Genomic DNA, 18,370 nt, shown 5'->3' on the forward strand with positions numbered 1-18,370 from the left:
TTTCTGTACCTTTGCTTCTCACTGTTGACCTGTATCATTTCTGTGTTGACTGGGCTAGAACAGCCAGCTACAAATAAAATTTTGGGTTGGCCTAAAAGTTCACTTGTTTTTTTCCCTAACATGACTCTAGTGGCACTTAGTTGTCTTATTTCAAAACAATATTGTTAGGTTGTATTGTGACAGCTGTCATATCAGCTTGCATTTTAAAAAAAACTTATCAAAACTGGTGAATTTTTGTGTAGCCATTTTAATATTGAAGATGGAAGAAAATACACAGCATTTTCAGCATTTTATGCTTTATTATTTCTTTTTTTTTAAAGTCCTGTTTTTGTTGTTGTTTTTTAAATTTATTTATTTATTTATTTATTTTTAGAGAGGGAAGGGGGGAAGAGAGAGAGAGAGGAGGAGGAGAGAGAGAGAGAGAGAGAGAGAGAGAGAGAGAGAGAGACATCAATGTGTGGTTGCTGGGGGTTATGGCCTGCAACCCAGGAATGTACCCTGGCTGGGAATCGAACCTGGGACACTGCTTTATTATTTCAAGGAAGGTAAAAACACAACTGAAATGCAAAGAAAGATTTGTGCAGTGTATAGAAAAGTTGTTGTGAATGATTGAAAGTGTCAACAGTGGTTTGTTAAGTTTTATGTTGGACATTTCTCACTGGATGCTCCATGGTTGAGTAGACCAATTGAAACTGATAGCAATCAAATTGAGACACTGACAACAATCAACATTATACCGCATGCAAGATAGCTGACAAATCCAAAATATCCAAATCAATAAAGTTATTGGTGAAAATGAAAACATGTGTTTTTCATGGAAAAAGTAAATGAACTTTTTGGCTAACCCAATACCATCATTTCTGAGTGGGAAATGTGAAAGTGTAACTTTATGAAAATGTTACTAACGGACTCCACAACTATTATTCTGGTGTATGATGTAGGCCAACCGTTGGAGGGGAAATAACCAGGAGGTAGAGGTGAATGTAAGTAAAGTTAAACCTAAAGGGCCTCACTGATGAAAAGAATGGAGCAAAGGAACTTCCCCAAGACAGGAAGGAGTTAGAAATGCCTCCCCTGGTGTGGAGGTCCCAGAGTCTGCCTCTCAACATGTCAGGTCTGCAGGAAAGTAGGGAGACAATTCTATTCCTAGCCTACTTTTAAGGATTCCATTCTGGTGTTCTGAGGGAACATAGAATCTGTGTTTAGTAAGTACATCCATGATGCTGGTACAGGTGCACCTCAGACCACCCTTTCAGAACCACTGTGCCAAGCTAAGGAGAGTGTTCAGGACTCAGGAAGTAGGAAATCCTGGTAGGCCCTTCCAAGGACTCATGAGCTGGACTTTCATTCATTCCAAACAGAATCACATCTGAGGTATTGTGTTAGGCAGGGAGGGTACAAAGGTACAGTATGTACTTTCTATCTCAGCCCTTGGGCTGTATTAGAAATAGAATATATATTTAGGACTTATAACAGTGTGATACATGCTCATACTGCTAAAGCCTCATGCTGTATTTTAAAAATATTATTTATGGAGCATGGGAGAAGCTACTATTCAAGTGAAAATTCAAGTGCCATACCTATGTTTTTAAAAATAGTCTTTAAAATGACTGAATGTCAGTGGAAGATAGGGATGTGGTATAGAGACTTCAGCAGGCATTTCCACCTGAATCTCAGTGCAGGGCCTTAAAATTTTGAGCAAGCCCTGTCTTTCCCACAGATAACTACTCTCCTTTTGAGAAACAGCTCTTGGCCTGCTACTGGGTCTGCAGAGATGAAACACTTATCCATGGACCACCAACTTACAATTTGACCAGTGCTGCCCATCATGAACCAGGTATTATCTGACTCACCAAGCCAGCAACATTCCAACATCAAATGGAAGTGGTATTGACATGATTGGGGCTAACCAGCCACTGAAGTTACAAGTTAGTTACATGAAAGGGTGGCCCACATGCCCACAGACCCCATTCCTGCTACTTGGCCTTCTCTCCCAACCTGCACCTATGGCCTCATGAGGAGTGCCTTATGATCAGTTGGCAGCAGAAGACTGAGGTCTGGTTTACAGATGCTGTACATGATATGCAAGTACTGCCCAAAAGTGGACAGCAGCAATACTGGTCCTTTCTGGGACATTCCTGAAGAAAAACCATGAAGGGAAAACACTCTAGTGGGCAGACTTTTGAGGAGTGTACCTGGTTGTTTACTTTGCTTGGAAGGAGAAATGGTCAGATATGTGATTGATTATATGCTGATTCATGAGCTATAGCTGGCATGGGACTTGGAAGGAATATGTTTGAATAACAAGTGACAAAGAAATTTGGGGAAGAGGTATGGTTATGTTGATAGACCTCTCTGAATGGGCAAAAAATGTCAATGTATTTCTCCCACGTAAATGCTCACCAAAGGGTGATCTCAGCAGAGGAGGATTTTAATAAACAAGATGATGGATGGTCCATTCTATGGACACTACTCAGCCTTTCCTCAGGCTTTCCTGTCAATGCCCAATGGGCCCATGAACAAATTGGCCATGGTGGCAGGAATGGAGTTTATGTATGGGATCAGCAATATAAACTTCTACTCATCAAGGCTGACCCAGCTATGGCCACCACTGAATGCCCCAACTGCCAGCAGCACATACCAACACTGAGTCACTGATATGGTACCATTTCCTGAGGTGATCAGTCAGATAGTGGGAGGCTGGTTACACAGGATTACTACTTCTGTTATGGAAGGAGCAGCATTTTGTCTTTTCTGGAACAAACACTTAATCAGATATGGATTTGCCTTCCCTGCATACAATGTTTCTGCCAAAACTATCACCCATGGTTTTGCAGAATACCTTCTTCACCATCATGTTATTTCACATAGCAGTGTTTCTGATCAAGAAAGCGATGTATACTTACTCACTTTACAGCAAAATAAGTGAAGCAATAGGCCCATGCTTGTGGAATTCACTAGTCTTCTCATGTTCCCCACCATCCTAAAGCAACTGGCTTGAAAGAATGGTGGAATAGCCTTTTGAAGACTAAGTTAGAGTGTAAGCTAGGTGATAATACTTTGTGGTGCAATCCACTGCATACTTGTCAAGGAAACTAGATCACACTGTCAGGGAAACTAGACCATACTGTGCAGGGGTGGCCAGCTTGCTTGAGAGCTGTGACAGCCACCTGTTAGCTCTTACAGGAAGCTGAAAATTTTGCTTGTGACAGCCTATCACTGTTTATGCATTATCAAGTATTGAACCTGCTGAAGAAAAAGGGAAATTTGTCAGTGCTGGAAGAATCGGCAGGTACCAAGCCATTCTTGACAATCCCATCTCCCTCAAAATGCTAAGTCCTGCCTCTCTTATCCCAGAGTCTGACTCAGCTGTGCTAATACATGACTGTACTGAGATAACTGATGATGTTTATTCCAGCAGAATTAATTTACAGAACCATCCTCTAGAAGCACCAGACTGGACTCTATATGCAGATGGAAGCAGTTATGTGGCTAAAGGAAATAAAGGCTAGGTATGCAGTTGTGATTCTTGAAGGAATCGTAGAGGTCAAGGCCTTGCTGCTGGGAACCTCTGCTCAGAAAGCTGAACTGATTGCATTGATGAGGGCACTGGAATTGTCGCATGAAAAAAGAGTGAATGTGTACACTGACTCAAGGTAAGCTTTCTTAATTTTGCATGCACATGGTCCAATCTGGAAGGGAAAAAGAACTATTAACCTCCAATAAAAAGGAGATTAAGCATGCAGCAGAAATTTTAAAATTATTAGAGGCTGTTCAGGTATGTTTACAGGTTGCAATTATGCACTGCCTGGGGCATCAGAAAGAGGACACTGAAATGACTATAGGAAACAATCTGGCTGAAGGAATGTTTATAATGCCTTTGGTATCTGTCTTGGACTTGTCACAATTTGACCCTGAACATTCTACTGCAGACTTAAGAGGAAGCTGAGAGCTGGGTTTTGATGAAGAAGGAGCTGATAGTGGATGGAGAAAGAGTAAGGAAAGAGTTATACTGCTTTCCTGAACATTCAGTAGAGCCAGTCATGAAGCATTTGCACCAGGCCACTCACTATGTAAGGGGCTCATTAACCACATATATTAAACTGTGGTTCACAAGTCCTGGGATTTCTAAAGCTATACAAAATGTTATTTCTAAATGTGTTGTGTGCCAGAAGAACAACCCTAGGACAGATCCCCATCAAAAGAAAGAAGGGAAACAACACCAAGCGCAGGGCCTGCTTGAAGACTGGCAAATAGACTTTACCCAGATGCCAAAGGTCTGAAGGTGGAAATATTTGCTAGTTTTTGCTGACACCTTTTCAGGATGGGTAGAAGCCTATCCCACTAGAATGGAGAAATTCTTGGAGGTTGTGAAAGCCTTACTGAAGGAAATAATCTCTCACTTTTGCCTCCCTGGCAGCATAGAAAGTGACAATGGACCTGCTTTTGTTTCAGAAACCACATAGGTTAGTAAACTTTTAGGAGTAAAGTGGAGACTCCATACAGTATGGAGATCTCAGGCCTTTGGGAAAGTAGAGAAAATGAATCACACCTTGAAGAAAAATGTAGCCAAGTTGTGTCAAGATGCTCATCTTCACTGGGACCAAGCTTAAGGGTGGCTTCTTAAAGTGGGATTCAATTGAGTCTTTATGAAATTGTGTATGGCCGACCATTTCAGGCTATGATTGGGGTGGGAGTTATGTATATAGATCAAGAAGTAAAGGTTAAGAAATATGTACAATAGTTAAGTCAGACCTTAGCTATAATTAATGACCTTGCTTGTATTAGGGACTTCTCCTCCACACGTTTGCTACATTGAAGACAAGATGCTACTCAAGACCTGAAAGAGGGGATCTCCAGAAAACCAACTATGAAAAAAGTAGACTGGACCTTGGGACGTCAACCTGATAATTCAAGTTTCAACCTGATAATTCACAGTTCCTAGAGCAAAAATTAAAGCAAGTAAATAAAACAAAGAGAGGGATTCTTTGGTGTTGATTTGTCTAAACTAACATCATGGCTGGCTAGTATTACTGGTATTAGAGAGGCATTAGTTGTTTTTACTTTTTTTCAGTTTTTTCAGTATCATAACTTGCTGTTGCATACTATGTGTCCCCTTATGTAGATCTGCAATTAACAGAATTCCTAGGCCCCTTACCAGATGGTCTTATGCTAAGATATGTACTCAACAGCAAAATGAGTACTTTCATATGAAACGGAGCTCACAGATACAAGATAGTTTCTTGTGGGGGAATGACAGAGTAATTGAAAGGTGGAAAATTTTAGTTTAAGTAATAGCTAATAAGCTTAGAAATTAATGCATGTAAAAGCTATTGTTCCAGTAACTGAAGGTATGACCCACCTTGACTCCAGAATACTATGAGCAGTTCCACCTTTGTGCCTTAGGACTGTAAACAATTCAAGATGGTATCTGAGCCACTGTACTCCAGAGTAAGATGACCACCACCAAAGGCCACTACCCAGGGCAAGGATTCTGCAGTTTAAAAAAAAATCCAATTAACTTTTCCCTGAATTCCAAACCCTTTACCTACACTTTGTTCTCCTTATAAAAAGGGCCATTTAAAAATGGAATTTAAGATGGTCTGTTAGCATACAAACCCACCATCATCTCAGACTGCCGAGCACTTGAATAAAGCACTCATAAAGATTCAATCCATGTTTCTCCTTATTAGGTCTGGTAGGTGACAGGCATTTCGGTTTTTCCGGTTTCAATATGGTTATATTACTAAGCATTTTCAAGTTCACTTCCCAATCCCCTTTCCTATTGTAAGACTTTCGTCTTCAAAATGAGAAAGGCACTTTCCTACTCAGGCCCTAAAGGTTTTTTCCACGGTCCCCTGTCATTGCCAAAGGACTTTCTGGTTCTCGATGCTAGAAATTCCACCCTCTCCTAGCGCTGGAATCCCTGGGCCAACCGCTGCCACTTGGTAGGGCTCCCACAATCAAGGCTACTCCTTCCTCAGCTGATTCTCAATTTCCTCCGTTTCTTCTCAACATTTCTATGCGTGGACATTTTATTTCTTCAAATGCTCCAAGCTAAAATTCTCATCTGGCTCAAAATCTTTCTTACCTTTTCGGCATGAGAGCAGATATTAAATGATTGATTCATTAACGCAATCAAAACATTCACTTAGGCAATTTGAGTACACACCGCTCTCGCCCAGGGTGAGGGTGTGTGGGTGTAGTTGTGCCTGCCAGACGGTAGACGGACGAGCAAGCCCTCCCCCTATTTTTCACGTGCTCACATGGGTACCAGGTAACCAACGGAGATCACTACGCCTGCGCCTGGTTACTGAAACCCTCGGCGCTGAAGCCAGCTCCCTTCCCCAAGCTTACTTTCTCTTTGGGGTTCACGATTATAAGCATTTGAATTCCTACAGTCTACTCAAATACCTCTCTCTCCGAAACGTGTCGTTTAATGGTGGTAACCGCCTTACTACACAGGCATTTCACCAGGAGGGAAGCGCTGATAAGGTACCAGGCGGTTACAATCCGAGTCCTCAATCACATCTGGGTCAAAGCTGGAAAGGCGGAGCTGAACCCGGCTCTCAAGCCACGTGATCTAGCCGGCTTTCGGGATCCACTGCGCGGCTGGAGGCCTGAGCCATTGGCCCCACCCCCGAAAGCCCTAGGGCTCACTTTAGGGGGCGGGCCCAAGGCGCATGCGCCGTGGCGGCTACCAGACGAAGGCCTTGGCTGGTGCAGTACAAACGTTTCCCTACCGTCTACGTCTTGACGCTGGGGTGAGTGCCGGCGCGGTCTGGTTGAACGTCGGGCAGGTAGTGTCTGGGCCTCGCTTGGTTCCCCAGGAAGTCCCTAGTCTCCGGTCTCTGTCTTGGAACCCGGCTGCGCCGGTGGCCGGGAGCAGGCCCTTTCGTCCAGAGCGCGCCTTCCTTGGCCGCTCACCTGCAGTCGGAAGTGACGTTGAGGCGAGCGCTCACCCAGGCCGCGGGGGCCGCCGACTCTGGTTCGGCTTGGGATGGGTGAGCCAGCCAGGGGGCATCAGCTTCTTGGCTTTGTGTCAGGACCCCGCGCGCAGAGGGTCAGCTTGGCCCAGTTTGATCTCGATTTAATACTAGAGTGGTAACTCTAGAAATTCTTGAGAAACAAGATGGGGCAAACTACAAGTCAGGTTTTGGGCATCGATGGTTGTCAGTGTTGTGAAGGAGGATTGAATAGTTTGTTAGTGCTGTAACAGTGATTTCTTACGTAGCATCCATCTTCACTGCTGTCGCCCTGTACCACACTGCTGTCCCTTTTCACCCGTGTGTCCCATCATCATCTTGTTGCACTGTTTCCTCCAATCCATTATCGATACAGCAGCCCACAAACATCGCTTGGGTCCTGCTCTCATCGCCGTCTTTAAAACTCTTCAAAGTCACATACCATTGCACTTGTAGTAAAATTCAAACTCACTTATAACCCAGGCCCCCTAGACCTTGTCCTCACCTAACTCTCGTTTTCACTTAGGCCCGCCCCTCAGCTCTGTGTGTGTGCAGCCAAACTGCCAAACCAGAATCCAAGTCGTGTTCCACAGAAACCCCAGTGCTCAAAGGGGACGACAATGAAGATATTGTTTTTCAGATGATTTAAACCTTGCAGAATGTTAGAAGATTTGCAGATGAATGAACTCCTTATCAAGTTCTTTAATTCAGTATTTATGTAAAATAAATTCTCACTGTGCTCACTTCTTCCATTTTCCCAAAAGCACCAGCGTTAGAAATTACATATATTGTTTCTTTGCTTTGCAAAAAACATTCACTCTACTTGTGGCCTAATTAACTCTTATTTATTCTTCAGATACTGCCTTAAATATCAATTTATCAGATAAGCCTCCCTGACCTCACACCTGTCTTCACAGTGTTAATTAATTAGGTTCCTCTGTTATTTTGTCATAAGGAATCCTGTGCTTTCCTTTTATAACAGTTAATGACATTTGTGTGTGCACGTGTGTGTGTGTACAGGATGGGGCAAATGTAGGCTTATAGTTGTGAGTGCATGAAACAGTTTATTCATGTATTATATATTTTTCCATATGAACAACTGTAAACCTACTTTTGCCACCCTTATATATTTTTTTATATATAATTCTTAAAATATGTGTCTTCTCCTAGAGACTAAGCCCTATGGGGACTGAAACTAGCACATTGCCTGGTGTAATTGACTCTCAATAAATATTTGTTGAATGGATGATTTATTTCACTTCTGAATCTCTTAACCTTCTAATAAGAATATTCTGGTTTTCAACTCTCACTCCAGGAATTGTGTTCTTTGGTCCACAGACTCCAGCCAAGTAGTTTCTTGATGTCTTCCTTTCGATCTTCATTCTTCCTCCCTCCCCGTCTCCCTTCTTTTTTTGTTCTCCCTTCCTCCTCTAGTCCCTTCTGGTTTTTTATTTTTTATTCTGCACAGCTTGGGCCCCAGAGTCAGTAACTTAAACTGTTCTCTTCCTTAGCATCTTTATCGCACACCCATCTGTCCTTTTGCTACTTTTGCTCTGAAAACCCCAAACCACTGTTTGGGGTATTTCCCCTGGAATTGTTAATTACTGAAGAAGGAAATTTTACAGCCTTGAAGATTGTTAGCAGTGGTTAGTGAATATGGTTTGGGGTGTCCAACTTTAGATAGGCCCTCCACACCTGTCACCATTGTGTGTTCCAGTCAGCTTTTCTCTTCTACAGGACATTCATTCCAGATTCTTATGCTTCATCCCCCATCCAAAGACTGTCCCCTGACTCATGAGATGCCCAAACTTCTACCTGATATTTTCTTTAAGGTTCACCTCAGTTTCTCTTCCTCTGTACTACAATTTAAGTACATCAGAAGTCATCCTCTACCAGAATTGGAGAAAGCTGTGTTGTGCCTTTTGTTTACTTCTATACTTTTATCTTTTCCTGTTTCTGACTTTTGTACAATGTTCTGTGTAGGTTATCTCCCAACTCCCTCTCCAGTTATTACATTTTATAGTTTTTCTTGATCTAATTTTCCTCTCCCAACCCATTATTTTATCATTCCAGATGTCTCTCTTCCATAGGCAAGACCCTTAGAGGGTAGGCTACCCACTTGTGGCCTCTGTTTCCTCACCTACTCATTTCTTCATTTGCTATAGTTGGTTTTTGTACCCGTTGCTCCACTGAATTTTTTTTTTTACTGAGATAACTAATGACCTGCTAATTCCAAATTCTCTGGACTCTTAGTTTCCTTATGTGAACTTGGCATAATCTTTTCTTTTTTAAAAGATTTCACTTATTTACTTTTAGAGAGGGGCAGACTGGGTAGAGCAACATTAATGTGTGGTTACCTCTTGCACATCCCCTGCTGAAGACCTGGCCCACAACCCAGGCATGTGCCCTAGACTGGGAATTGAACCAATGACCCTTTGGTTCTCAGGTGGGCACTCAATCCACTGAGTCACACCAGCCAGGGATATTTTCTACTTTTAACTATTCCCTCTTCCGTTTCTATTAGAAGTTTTCTGCAAACATCATTATTTTAACCTCCTCTTTATTCTACAATATTACTACTTAGTATATTTGGTTGAATTAATGTCTTTTTTAGCCAAAAAAGAAATCCTAGCATACATACAAATAAGAAAAATGAAAATGATTAAGTTCTAGCTAGTATTAAGAATCTGAGGCAGAATCCTGCCTTCTCTGTTGAAAGGGGAAGACTAGTTAATGATGGCACACTAAGCTAATTCTCCTGAAAATATTCAGAAGGACAAAAAAAGGAGGAAGTTTCTTCCTCTGTTGTCTACTTTTAACCATTTCAATGTTAGCTTCCTCTTACCCTCTTAAAGGATCTCTGGTACTTGTCATATCCTTGGGATTCCTGGCTGTCCACTTTAGTGATGCGTCCACATTTCTTTCTCCTGAGCCCAGATTTGCACTTCTCACTGCATTTTGGACATATTGCTGGGCAGTTTGTAAGCTCCCTACCAGCCCATCTCCCTGGTCTGTCTGCTTTCTTACAGAGATTTCATTTTTGTGATTGCATTCACCAGAGACTCAGTTCCAGGACAGACTTGTTATTTCAGACTCCTCTCTGAATCTTCCTTTCAGCATATATTGAGCACAACCTGTGTACCAGACCCTGGGACAGGTGTCCAAATCTTAGCCTGTACATGTTTTTTGAGTTCCACACCCAATGCTGACTTTTTTTCTGTTTTCACGTGGCCTCTTGTCCATGTCTCTTCTACATTTTGTCCCACTGTGTTGTTTTTGATACTCTTCTCTGCTAGAGAGTGAGCCTTTCAGAGTAGGGCAATGCTAAGTTCTAGCATCTCTCCCAGTGCATGGCCTCTGGGACCATTTTGTTTAATGAGGAATAAGTGGGGCTTAGTGGGGGAACTTGTGGTCATTTCATAGAAACAAAGTTTCAGTGCTGAAGGAAACTTTAGTTTATCCACAGTTAAAAGCAGGGCTATCTCTTGACCACTGTGTTGCTTAATAATCTATTTATTATAATTATACAGGCAATATAGTGAATACATTTTCATTCAAGGAGTTCCTGACTACTTGAAATGTGAAAGTTTCTCTTTATTCTTCCCTGCACTGTCTGCTTCCCCCTCCCAACTATTGTAGGTTTAGTGTATATCTGTAGATCATTTTGAATGCACTACATACATACAGATGCAAATAAACTTTTTTTTTTTCAATATAAATGTGTTTAGACTATGTGGCTTTTTTCCGTTTACAAGAGTTATATCAGTACCACTGAATATGCTTGATACCTATATTAAACTATTAAACATGCCATGGTAAACATGCTTGTGCATATCTCTAGAATAAACACCTAGTCGTGTACATTTTAAACCTTAATAGGTATTGCTAAATTGCCTTTCAAAGGAGCTTTACTAATTTATATTCTCACTAGCATTGTGTGAGGGTGTATCTTTTTTGTCTGTACTGGATAGTATCCAATTTTATGTTTTTGCCAACCTGATGGGTGAGAGATTATATCACACATTGAAATGGAGTTATTTTTTGAGGATATTTAAATTTTTCTGAGATTCCAACTTGAGTGGAGCTATGATTATCTCTTGTTCAGAGTTTTCTGTTTATTGGAGTACATGTTCAAGCCAAAAGTTTTCAGTGTCAGATTCGTATAAAAACCTCTCTTTTTATATCACTAAATCTATATATTACAGTTGATCATACTCTGTAATGTAAATTATTTGTGCCATAATGCAACGAAGATGCTAACTTGGAGAACATTAGCCAGATGACTTCAATTGATTTGGAGAAGACTCTAGGTGTCATTCAGGATTTTGGTTACCAGCTTTTTTAGCTGGCTACCCAAATGTCCTCTGTTGATGATGGTGCATTTTTTCTTCTGGGGTTTTCTTTTGGTTAGTTTTTCTTACTTATTATCAGAACTCAAGAAGATATATAGCTTTTAAGAAAAGTCATACTTTGAAACTTGAATTTGTATGATTGAAGGATTGTTACTTGACCTTTTGAGAAATCAGTCTGCTTCATAAAATATTTAAGAAATTGTGTAACTATCAATTCTATATAACCAAAAAGCTTATTGAAAAAATATTTTCTTTTTAGGTAGTCTGAGGAGGATGTCAAATGAGAGAATTCCGCACTCAAGTCAAACTCAGGAGCAAGACTGTTTACAGAGTCAGTGTGTCGGTGATAATGAAGAAATGCCAATCAAGCAAGAAAATGAAGGTGATGCAGAGATGGAAGACAGCCTCCTTTCCTGTTCCTCTCCAACTGAGCCATCCACTTCTGCTGAGAGGTGTCCATCAGAAGTTCCAAGGAGAAAGCCTGCCTTGCTGCACATCAACAGACATCAGATCCAGGCAGTGGAGCCAAGTGCACAGGCCCTTGAACTGCAGGGACTGGGTGTGGACGTCTATGACCAGGACGTGCTGGAGCAAGGTGTGCTTCAGCAGGTGGACAGTGCCATCCATGAGGCCAGCCGTGTTGCCCAGCTTGTTGATGCAGAGAGGGAGTATCAGTCAGTCCTGGATGACCTCACGTGAGTTGGACCATCTTCTTTCTAATTGCAAACCTGTATTTACATATGATGGAGAAATTCAGGTAATAGCTGTAGTATTCCAGAAATAGTAGGAGATTTATAGAACTTATTATTTGGGAGGTAGAGTTAGTAAGGGCCATCATTGACCTTGTGTTTGAACCTTCCCTAGCCCCTTCCCTCTAGAGCAGCATTGTGCATGGTAGTTAGGGTCTCAGTCCAGCTTGCAATAGTCTGTTTATGCATAATGTCTTGGGGAGAAGTAAATGATCCAGAACTCACAAGCATATGCACAAAATGGTTCTTAGGTGAAGTATACCTACAGTTCTGATATGTCCTGCTCTAGATATTAGGAACACATCTGTCCCTTCACATTTTTCTCTGTCCTATAATTTCTTTCCAGTTTCTTGTCTTTAAACCAAGTGTCAGTCTTTTGGTAATTTTTAAAATTTTGTATTTCTAGAAATGAGAAACGTCTTTCTGTTTTTTCTTTTTTCTCTCCTATTTTTGACTTTGAGGGAAGATGGAGTCTCATGGGGATTTCATTTTTGTTTTAGAGGAAACACAGGGTTGGGCTCTGTTGAGCATAGCACATTGGTAGAGGTGGAACAGGCTCTGGACCTGGACTAAATGGAGGGTGTGAAAGATTAGGTTCACTCTCCATTGCCAGTCTTCCTTCCCTTGGCCATGACTACATGACTCCTCACTTGTGTACTTACCTTCTAGGCAGTGTCAGGTAAGCAAAAAAGAGAAGGGGAGGACTGAGTGGAAGGATGACACAATCTCAAATGGGGTGGTTGGGGGAGGGGAGAGGAAGGAGGAACATGGAACTATTGCCAAGCCCCTGGGGAAGGCTGTAGTACAGGTGGTTATTGGCACTTAAAGGACATGTTTTCTGGTGTGTTTTCAAATAGTTGTAGTCTGATCTTTAGGTGTGAAGACCTTGACTCTTTGTAATGAACACGCCTTTTTACATTTGACCTTAGAAATGTGTCCATCTGCTTACAGAGGTGACAGAGTGCTGCAGAGTCACAAGGCAGATTAACACTAGATGGATGGTGACGTGTGGTGTTTAGTCTGACATAACTTGCATTGATAACATCCTTTTATCCTGAAATCCATAAACGATGCAGCACCAGATTACACAAGTGTCAAGACTGAATTTGTCTTTTGAAAATTGGGAGCTATAATTTTATGGTGTCTATTTTAGGAACAATGTATTATAAATTAATATTTTTCCCCTTTGCCACACATAGGGTAGTACTACAGCAAATGTGTCTTCTAGCCTCATGTAAAAGAAAAATAATGTCATAGATGTCTGACTTATATAATAAATATTTCAGCATTTTTAGTACTTTTCCAAATTTTGGAAGATTTCCATAATGGGCTTGTTGATAATGGGGGGAGGCTGTGCATACTTGAGGCAGGAAGTATGGGAAATCTCTATACCTTCCTCCAATTTTGCTGTGAATCTAGAACTGCTCTAAAAAATAGTCTTAAAAAAACCATATTTGCATTTTTTTTTCATATTAAAAGACAACTTATTGCCCATTGTTTTTAGCACAGTGTCTGGAATAAAACAGACACTTAAAATGCATATAGAATAAACTAATCTGATTATAAAGCTAGATGAACTGATTTAAATAAGTCAGATAAAACACTAGTAGTCATGTTAAACTTCTAACAACCCTTCAAATTCTATTTGTGGCCAAGAAAGATATTCATTCTGGTTAATTTCTTTTATCTTAATTAATAAGAAGTAAAAAGGACATGTTTTTAATATTTTTCTCTTTATATTATATTATTAAAAATGTTACCAGTGTGGAAAATAGACATTTTGTCTTATTTTTCAGGTCATGTACGACATCCCTAAGGCAAATCAATAAAATTATTGAACAACTTAGCCCTCAAGCTGCCACCAACAGAGACATCAACAGGAAACTAGATTCTGTAAAACGGCAAAAGTATAATAAGGTGATTTGAAATAACCCTTGGAAAAGTGATCATTTAGACTCATTTAATATTTAGAAAGTATTCTGAGAAATACTTATAAGATGTGAAGCAAATATTTATAATAGACAATTTAGAGGTTTATTTTTTGTTGTTTAGTTTTTCAGCTGTTTCCCTTTAATATCCTTTGTTAAAGAATATTTTTAAAAACACGGACATACATGTATAGATACATACATGCATATTTTAGAGAAAGTTCTGCTTTTGGATTACATGACTCCTCACTTGTGTGCTTTCATAGTTGTCTTTGCTGCACCATTTTCTTTTACCCAGCTCAGGCTTCTGTTTTATGTGCTGGCCTCTGGTCAGCCTCCTTATTTTGTATGAACTTTCTTTTTTTTCCTGCTTAGCTCCTGCTTGCACTGATTGTTTACACTTTATTTTCTATTGATGCAGTCACCATCCCTCACACACTCAGGCTCACTGTTCTGAGAGGCTGGACTTAGGTATTACATTCATTACCCAGCCACACTGTGTCTGCATTTAGAGTTGTAAAACTTAAGTGAAGGGAACATGTGTTACTTATGACATTGTTTTTGTAAGATTTGAAACACTTTTTAGAATTTACATACAGTTTATGAAAATACATTGTAGGAGATAAGAATGACTAGTTTTGATCATTTTATTTCTGCCATTCAAAGTGACTAACAGATATCTTTGTGCTTGCAGTTGATTATTGCAATGAGGAGAGTCCACGCATCTTTCATTTAAACTATGCTAGTGGGGATGTGTATAGACTTAGTTCCTCTTTTTGCTTTCCGCTCACCATTCCATTGTCTTTACCACCCATCTTCTCTCACCTCCAGAATAGCAGCCCGTAAGTCACAGCTAGGAGTAGCTTGAGGCATCTGTTGGTATTCCCAAATTAGAGAGGGAGTGAGTACCTGGCCTCCGGTGGGAGCATGTGAATTAATGTGCAGATACCTTCTCTGACCTTGGGCTTCTGGTAGGCTGGAGTTTCAAGGAAAGGAGAGCATCAAACTTTAGGCTGCTTTAGGTAATAGTACAACTCAATTATATATTCCTGTCTTTCTTTAGCAGCTCTTTGATATTTAGACATAGACTATTCAGAGAGAAAGGCTGTTTTAAATTAGATTGTGCTGAGAAAAACTGCAAGAGAAAACAAATTACAAGTCATTCTAACATGGTCTTTATATTCAGGATTTCCCCTTGCCCCACACTTGTATTTGGTGTGGGACAAGGGGAAACTTAAACATTCTTGACCTTGGGAAGAACCAGGTACTAGAGGCCTAGTTAATTGGGGAGGCACTAGGAATGACTCTATCTGAGCTTTGGTGATATAAAGAGTGACTAGACAAAGAGGAGTTTGGGGTGAGTGGGGTAAAAGGATATGTCAAAATATATTTTCCTTTTAAAATTTTGTGATTGGGTAGAATACCATAATGGACAATCATAAATATGGTAAGTTATCAAAGGAGATTGACTTTTTCAACTTTTGAACATTCATTTTTATGTTTCTTATCTCTATAGCCTATTGACTGAATACCCTATTGGCTAATAAGGTCCAGAACACAAAGAAGTGTGGTGATTTACCCAGTTGTGATGGGAGAACTAAGAAGAGCAGTTCCATCTCCCAAATCAAGGAGAGTCAGTACATGTGAACATCATTACTCAGCACATAGCCGTGTCAGGAGAGAGGGTAGGGACAGGGATGCCTGTCTGGTAGAAATGCTTTGAGGTCTACTTCCTGCTAGGAAAAGGACATTGCTCAAATAAGGTTCTCTGTAGTAATAATAATGTATGAAATTTCTGTTTTATTTTTATTTTGCTCTTGATTAAAATTTTTAAATTTTGTAATGTTTTGTATTTAACAATAAATCACTGCATTGCTGTTTTCTGTATTATTCAATATTTACCATTTAAGGAACAACAGCTAAAGAAAATCACAGCAAAACAAAAACGTCTCCAGGCCATCCTTGGAGGAGTGGAAGTAAAAGTTGAAATAGATCATGCCAGTCTGGAGGAGGAGGACGCAGGTGACGATTCTGGTAATGGTGTTTCTGTGTTCTTAAATTGATGTGTGATGCCTATAGTCAGAGTTCTGGCCTAGGTTTTGAGAAAAATATATTTCTTTGCCTTATTGTCAAAACTAATTTAGGAAAATTTTATTCTTTACATCTGCAGAACCAAATCTCTTTTAATTTAGAAAGTGAAAGTAAAATTTTAACTCAGTCTAATGCTGGCTGCTGGTGCATATTTAGTATTATGTTTAATAAATTAGGTATCTTAAAATTTCTGTATAGTTAATTTCATAGGCAACTAACATCTTGATTGAATTACATTTTGTAAGCCCAGCATCATCGAACTGTATTTACAGAATTGCTTTCACATGTCTTTTTGAGACATATTTGACAGGTTTTACAAACATCAGTTCTGTTGTTTAAGAAAAGACACCTTCATTCCAGTTATACCATGGCCATGATTTTATTTATATAACTGCCTTGGATGGCTGTCTTTTGGAAAACCTTTTGAAAAAACGAAGTATCTTTGTAGTCAGTGGATGTATATGTGTGTTTAGAAATTATTGGTAGCTGTTCATTCATTTACTACTTAAAATAAAGGTGAAGGCTTCTTAGCACTTAAGCTCTTCAAGCAAATATTTTCTACTAGCTCCAGAAATTTATTCAATAAGACAGGATAATTATGAAGAATTAATTGAGGCGATAGAAGAAATATTAGATATGCTTTTAAACCTCATGCTTTCTGTTTTTGAGGTACCATATTTCTCATTGGTAACAAATAAATGGGGGGCACCCACTATGATAATGAGTCAGAATATGTGGTATTGTAATGATGTCAGTTTTATCCATCTATAGTTTCACTGCTACCCTAATATAAATTCCCAGGGTGGGGTTTGAGAAAGAGGATGTCGGGTGGGAAGTATAGGGTATAACATAGGAAAACATTTTCACGACCTTGGGGCAAAGACTTTATGAGACAAAAATGCTCACTGTGAAAGAAAAGTTCTGGTAAACTAATTATATTACAACTAAAAACTTCTGTATGTGAAAGATAGCATGAAGAGACTGAAAAGTGGCAGAGTAGAAGAAGATATTGCCAATACATGTATCAGTCAGAGGACTTGAATCCAGAATGTATAAAGAACTAGAAGTCTTTATGTTTTTTAAAAGGCATGCCACCTATGAGAAAAAGGGACAAAAGACTTGAACATGTTTTTCAAAAGAGATTATCCAAAAGATCAATAAATCTATGAAAAAGTGCCACAGTTCATTAGTCATCAGGAAAATAAAAAGTATTCCTTACAGTGGTACTACTACATGCCAAACAGAATAGCTAAAACGGAATGGCAAGACTATGGACCAGTTGAAATTCTCAAATACTATTGGTGGAATGTGAAATTGGTAGGCTCATTTTGGAAAACTGTTTGGTAGTATCTACTAAAGCTTAACATAACCAAAGAATTGTAAGCATATTACCAAAAGATGTGTACCACAGTATTCATAGCAACATTATTCCTAGTAGCCAAAACCTGGAAACTACCCAACTATCCATTAATTGTGGAATGGAAAGATTGTAGTATGCTTATATAATTGAATTCTAACAGCAATGAGATTCAACAAACTGCAACTATATTCAACAAGTGTGAATCTTACATGTGTAATGTTTAGTAAAAGAAGCCAGACATAAGAGTATGAACTTTTCCGTTGACATAAAGTTCAAAGTCAGGTATAATTTGTCTTTACCATTGATAGGTCATTCATTATCTTGAGGTGGGGTAGAGGCTTGGAGATGTCAATAAGGGCACATTTTAGGGTGTTAGTAATGTGTGTTTCTGGATCTGGATGCTGGTGTATGTGTTTTTTTTTTTTTTCCTTCTGAAAATTCATTGAACTGTACATTTAGGATTTGTGCACTTTGTGGTTTTTTTTCTTTTTAGTACAAGTTTAATGAGAAACTGGCCATGGTGTAATTGGCCTACCAGAAATGTAGAGTTTAGAATATGGATTTCTACTGTTAAGCCTTAACTTTTGGTATTTTGGTGATGGGTAAAGTGACCTTGCCAGAGATTATTAATTTCAACTAACAAAGAAGGATGATTGCTAGGTTACTTAATACTTGTTATGGCATAGCTTCCAATTTTAGCCCATTCCTTCAGTCAGTTAACTTCATATTATATATAGCCCAGTGCTGTCTAGTAGACTTTTTTGCAATGATGGAAAAGGAGTCTGTGTTGTCCAGCTATATGTGGCTATTGAGCACTTGAAATATGACGAATGCAACTGAGGAACTGAATTTTGAACTTAAATTTAAATAGCCACACAATGACTACTATATTGGGCAGTGCAGATCTAACATTTATGTTTCACCT

At 39.6% G+C, this 18,370-nt stretch overlaps 1 protein-coding gene and 2 long non-coding RNA genes across 6 annotated transcripts in view; 2 read left to right on the forward strand and 1 right to left on the reverse strand.

Annotated features, from left to right (window-relative positions):
• Positions 1-6,542, reverse strand: part of LOC123820885 — a 30,619-nt gene extending 24,077 nt beyond the window's left edge. The window contains exons 1-2 of the long non-coding RNA XR_006786037.1: positions 6,415-6,542; positions 5,363-5,494 (exon numbers count right to left, since the gene is read on the reverse strand). This is a non-coding gene — a long non-coding RNA (uncharacterized LOC123820885). The remainder of the gene's footprint in view (positions 1-5,362; positions 5,495-6,414) is intronic.
• LOC123820886 lies at positions 3,467-4,953 on the forward strand. Its single transcript, XR_006786038.1, has 3 exons — positions 3,467-3,656; positions 4,421-4,466; positions 4,789-4,953. It is a non-coding gene; the product is annotated as an uncharacterized LOC123820886 (long non-coding RNA).
• A 126-nt stretch (positions 6,543-6,668) lies between the features above and the next one.
• ERCC6 (ERCC excision repair 6, chromatin remodeling factor) overlaps positions 6,669-18,370 on the forward strand; it is an 80,767-nt gene continuing 69,065 nt past the window's right edge. For all 4 annotated transcript variants that reach the window (XM_045841972.1, XM_045841973.1, XM_045841974.1 and 1 more), the window contains exons 1-4: positions 6,669-6,764; positions 11,577-12,012; positions 13,863-13,983; positions 15,905-16,028. In XM_045841972.1, coding sequence (XP_045697928.1) covers positions 11,591-12,012; positions 13,863-13,983; positions 15,905-16,028 — 667 coding nt within the window. In that variant the 5' untranslated portion in view covers positions 6,669-6,764; positions 11,577-11,590. The remainder of the gene's footprint in view (positions 6,765-11,576; positions 12,013-13,862; positions 13,984-15,904; positions 16,029-18,370) is intronic.

This window comes from Phyllostomus hastatus, unplaced genomic scaffold, assembly GCF_019186645.2.
Source record: "Phyllostomus hastatus isolate PE091 unplaced genomic scaffold, TTU_PhHast_1.1 phas_contig_38, whole genome shotgun sequence".
NCBI lineage: Eukaryota > Metazoa > Chordata > Mammalia > Chiroptera > Phyllostomidae > Phyllostomus > Phyllostomus hastatus.